Below are 5362 nucleotides of genomic sequence, written 5' to 3' on the forward strand. Positions count from 1 at the left end.
AACATTTAACACAAATCATTTCTTTTATTTTTTTTTTAAATATGAGGGAGTTGCAGTCAATGGGGGTGCCCAGGTCTTTCTAAGGCTCCTTCAGGCCCTGCTCTGGTCAGGGGTCAACAGGCCATGGGTTGGGATCTTTGTGACTCAAATTCTTCCTCATGCCATCCAGGTCTATATACAGCAAGGAGAGACAGAGCAGAGGATGAAACTCATAGGAAATGGAGACTCTATCCTACTCTGGAGCCAGTGGAGGCAGAACACCCATTACTCAAGAAAGCTGGCAAGAACAGTCCGAGCCAGTGGCAGCCAATAAGTACCAGATGTCTTCAGAGGCTAGGGAGTCCTCACCCAGGAAGGCTGGACATCTTATCACTTGAGTGCATGTCACCGAGGATTTAAAAATAGGGATGTTTTACATACTAAATCAAAAGCATACTTAATTCCAACAAATTCAAATTCTAGTCCTATCCTCTGTGGAATCATTTGGCAGGGGACACTCGTGGGTGCCTTCTGCTCAGTAGGGAACTGCAGAGGCTGAGACCATCAGCTGTCCCTCCCAGACTATCATAGAGTGATTGTATGAGCTCTGCACCAGAGAGTCAAAGTAGCCTCGATGCATGTCAGAGGTGCTACTGTCTTAAACTATCTTTCTCTATTCTGCAGTTGGTTTGGGTGTGGTTTCTCAGTGACTCGACGGTGGTATTATTAAGCATTTAGCCACAGAATGCATACAGGCATCACACAGAAAGGTTGTGTACCAGATAAAATGAGCAGCCCAGTCATACCAGTAAGTACCCACTGGAGCTCAGCTCGGCTTGTTCTCAATACTCCAACTTCACAATGTCTAATTGCACTTTCAGTACAGAGTGACATGCTAACCTGAATGGGAAGGTCCCAAGCTTTGTTGTCACACAAACTTGGGTTGAAATCCCTCCATTGATCAGGACTAACTCACCTGCCTAGGTTTTGAGATCTATAAATCAGAAGTCATAATGCCCAACACATTTGAGTGTGGGAAATGACACAAAATGGCTGGTCAAAGCTTGTTCCTTTTCTCTTCTCTCCCAAAGTTTATTGGAATAAGCCTCATCCTCCTTGACTTCTGTAATTTCTATAAATGTTTGCATGTCACCTGTCTATACTCCTCTGACTAGTTTCTGCTCAGATTTCTGCTCCGTAGTTTCTTATGTTCCCCTGTCATCATTTTCCTTCCATCCCAGCAGCCGTCCAGACTATCCAGCCGTCACCCTCCCCACCAGTAGGAGCCAGTGGTGCATACTTTGCATGGGGAGTGAGAGGGACAGCAGGCTCCCTTTCCTTCTCCAGGTAGCATGCAGATCAACTTATTCCCTGTCATACCCAGGGGACACAGGGTCTCTTATCAGAATCCCTATTCCCACCCTGCCTCCCCTAGTCCGGAGGGCAACCACTACCTGCACCCACACTCTGCCACACTCATCCCCTCGTAGTGGTACTTGAGGGTGGGCACCCCCATGTCATCCTTGTAGAGGATGGAGATGGGACTCAGTTTAGTGGGCACACAGCAGGCCTTGCCCACCTTTGTAGGGAACTTGAGATGCACCAGGGTTTGCACAATGGCATGCTTTGTCGGTGTCACATCATCGGCCAGGGGGAAGAAGCAGCCACCTTTACACTCATAGGCATCATACTCCTTGGGTGCAATGATCCAGCTGTCCCAGCCAATGTCTTCAAAGTTCACCCTTAGCGAGGTCTTCTGACAGTGGCTGCTGGCCCCTATGCTCCTCTTCCGTCTGGCTAAAGACAAACCTGTGACCATGTGGCCATCCACGTCCTCCTCTTCCTCCTCATCCTCCTGGTTCTCACCTGCCTCCCTGTAGTTTTTCTTAGGTGTCTTCCTAAGAATGCTCTCCTGCTCATGGCCAATCATCTCCCTAAGCTCCAGCCTGGTCTCCTTGGTCCCGTTGCTGCGGTCATTGGAGAAGACAACAAAGAAGGGAAGGTTTTTGGAACCTGGAGGGACACTGATGTCCAATGTATCACAGCCCTTCCTATGGCTTTCCACAGTTACCTCGAGCTTATTTTTGCTCTTTGTGGAATCTGCCCTGACCCATCTCTTCACAGCACTGGACACTTCCAAGGTCTCCCAGCCCTCATCCTGAATGTCCTGGGACACCAGAAAGGTCTTGGTCCCTGAGGCATCTTCTCCATCCAGCACATCATAGATGACCATGTTTCCTTCTAGCCCATGAGATGAGTCCACGTGATTTTGACAGGAGACATAGAGACGGAGCTCAGCCCTGGTGATTTGCTCATGCCTGGGGATGGAGATGTTGAAGAGAAGAATGTGTTTCTGGAATGGCAAGTCCTCTGTGGCAGTTGTAGACACAACATCTGAAATGCAAATACACCAGGGTAGATGTCTGTCTGCAGTGTCTGTTCTCATGACACCAAATCAAATCTCACCATTTGGACAAAACAACATCTAGGATGACAGATTTTTCTCTATTATCCCTATTCTATTTCACTTCAGTCCTTAGTAGAAGAGTGTTTTTTAAACACTGATTTAGGATCTTCCAAGAAAAAGCAGAGGCAGATGCCTCCAGTTAGGTCAACAGTCCCTACTATTTATTGAATACTTACTACATACCTAGCAATATGCTAGGAACTTGACACACACACACAAAGAAGAAGAAGAAAAGTTGCACTTTTAAAAGTTGCACTTTTAGATTATCTTCTATAGTCATCCCCTCTTATTCTCCAGGAATATGTTCCAAGATATACAATGAATCAATAGATAGGAAAGTATGGAATAGTATACAACTGTGTGTGTGTGTGTGTGTGTAATTCATAACTTAGACAAGGTAAGAAATTAACAACAATGGTTAATATTAAAGTTAAAATATAACAACTAGAACAATATACTATAATACAAACTATTTGGAACTTATAAATTGCTTCTGGAATTTTCTGCACTGCAGATAAGGGAGGACAACTGTATGTTCCAACATGTGTGAAGGCCTTGTGCTGTAAAAACACTGCAGGCAGGTGTTGGTATCTGATGAAATGAAATACCAACCCTCTATGCTTACCTGGGAAAGTTCTGAATCTCCCTGAGCCTCAGTTTTCCCTTCTGTAGAATGGGGCTCATCATGCCTGCCCTCCCAAGTGGTGTGAGGCTTTGTCAAGGTGACATATGGAACTTATCAGACACAGTCCCTGGCTCACAGCAGATACCTAATGAGTTCTTCTATGTCCCTCCCCTTTTACCAACTCATACACACTTCCTGCATGCAACGTATCACACGGTCTTCTTCCCTTCAGCTCTCGCTGGTCTCTTACCCAGATAGCTACTCCATTTCAGCCCCTGTGGGATGTGCTGAGCTGCCATGGCACATTGAACAGTGTGAACCAGGCATTCACAACCTAATGTGATCTAAATGTGGCATGGCTAGACAATGAATGTGGGGCCAGGATCAGAAACCCAGCAAACAAATTCCTACCTTCCCTAAGTTGTATCAGATGGAAGAGATGAAAGTGGATTGCTTCCCAGGTCATGCACTCTGTTGTGAGTATGGGTGTGTGAGGGGATCACTGACAGGGTTTCATGTGCTCGACTCCCTGGTCTGTGGAATATGGTGGGTTAGGCCCCAAGCAAAGAAGCCCATTACCCCCATAAGGTGGAGGTCACAGTTGTGTCCTGTGGACCTGGTGACCTGCAAATTTCAACTTCAAAAAACACAAACAAAAACTAAAATGAAGCCATGGTTTTAAAATCAGGAAGTTTACACAAAATCCAGATTTTTTTTTATGCTTTGGAATAAAAAGAAAATCCAATAACACTGAGTGATCATGTTTCAAATTATACTGTTTTTACACAGGCACATGCTCTGCAGACTGGGCAGTTCTGGCCTGGCCTGTCTGTGGCACTGAGCTGGGCCTCTTGAGCATTTGCAGGTCTCAGACTCAGTGCTCGAAGCTCTTTAGAAAAAGAAGCAACAGATAAACAAGCCAGCGCTATACAGGCTGCAGGGCCTAGGCCAGAAACCAGCTGCTTAACCTTTACTGTGGCCCTGACCTGGACAAGTTCAGCCATGTGAGCTTTGGCTTCCCTGTTCAGAAATTCATTTCCCCTAATCCTGGGATGTTGAATGAGTTAGCAGACTTAGGCTTTAAGTCAATGTTCATCTTCTAGCCTTCTTAGTCAGGGAAATTTATATTTAGAAGATAATGAGATTCTCTTCTCACACTTCTCTGTCAAAAGATTCTATCTGGGCTTTAAAAGCCCTTTTATGAGAGAATTATGGATTCCACCAAAGTTTTAAAATATAGCAATTAAGGGCTAAATCAGTTGTCTGTTTCTAAGTAGGAAAGGAACAGAAATGTTGGTGTGGGGGCAGATGGGAAGAGAAAAAAAAAATCCAGAAGGGAGAGAAAGGAAGAGGGAAGGGTAGAGGGAGGGATAGGGAGGGGTAGGAAGATAGCATCCCTGAGCACCTACCGTATTACAGGTGGCACGTGGCCCGGGGAAGGAGAATCCGCCAGAGCAGAGCTGTCCACTAGAACCTTCTGTGATGGTGGAAGGCCCTATGATTTGCACTGCCCCACAGGAAAGCCATTAGCCACATACAACCATTGAGCCCTGGAAACACTGCTGGTGAAACTAGAGAACTAAGTTTTCATTTTATATCACTGTCATCCATTTCAAAGCACACTTGAAGAGCTATATGTGGCCAGTGGCCACCCCAGTGGGCAGAGTGGGTCCACACTGTGGGCCGGTGAGTCCCACCCCAGGGCAGATGGGAGCAAGCTGACTCTACCTTCCACGCTGAAGCTCCGCACGATGTTGGAGGCTGGGGTGGAAGACTTGTCGGCGGTGTACCTGTTGTACAGGTCGATCATGTACTGTGGCGGCTCCAGTCTGGTTTTATCCTGGGAGGGGACCCCACTCAGGTTGAGGCTGCGTAAGAAATCCACCTTCATGTTCTCCAGGAACACCTTCAGATCAAAAGTGCCCTCCTGCCGCCCTCCTCCAGGATCTTCCAGAAAGTTGCGGGTGTTTCCCTGCGCAGACACCCTTGCCCAGCTCTGTAACGGCTTCCCCTGCAGGGAGCAGGCCAGCAGGGACAGTGTGGGCAGGGCCACCCACAATGCCCCAGGGTACATCTTGGGCCCTGTAGAGGAGACTGCAGGGCTGCCGAGGTGTGTTAGCAGGTGCGAGGAGGAGCCCTGGAGGAGACAGCCCGCATCGTCCTGCTGAAGGCTTTGCAGAGTGCCCCGGGGCCAGCACGAGGCTCTCCCCTGCCCTCCCCAGGCAGTCCTCCACTTGTTCTTATCTGGCTCTCAATGCAGCACTCCCAATCTCTTATCTAAGACAGCTCTC

General features: G+C 47.4%; 1 protein-coding gene across 1 annotated transcript; it reads right to left on the reverse strand.

Annotated features, from left to right (window-relative positions):
- On the reverse strand, positions 1 to 5362 carry Gdf2 (growth differentiation factor 2). The gene is made up of 2 exons (XM_046446746.2): positions 4800 to 5362; positions 1 to 2373 (listed from the first exon to the last, which is right to left on the reverse strand). Exons 1-2 carry the CDS (start codon positions 5143 to 5145, stop codon positions 1430 to 1432), a joined length of 1290 nt encoding a protein of 429 aa, XP_046302702.1. The 5' UTR covers positions 5146 to 5362; the 3' UTR covers positions 1 to 1429.

The sequence above is a fragment of the Marmota monax genome, unplaced genomic scaffold (genome assembly GCF_021218885.2).
Source record: "Marmota monax isolate L192 unplaced genomic scaffold, Marmota_monax_Labrador192_F-V1.1 WCK01_AAM20220418_F8-fsc00207, whole genome shotgun sequence".
Taxonomy (NCBI): Eukaryota; Metazoa; Chordata; class Mammalia; order Rodentia; family Sciuridae; genus Marmota; species Marmota monax.

Excerpts from the sequence above, each read along its gene's own strand:
- Gdf2 (XM_046446746.2), bottom strand. The coding sequence starts at position 5,145 with ATGTACCCTGGGGCATTGTGGGTGGCCCTGCCCACACTGTCCCTGCTG. Across the intron at positions 2,374-4,799 it reads GCGGAGCTTCAGCGTGGAAG|ATGTTGTGTCTACAACTGCC; the intron begins GTAGAGTCAGCT and ends TTTGCATTTCAG.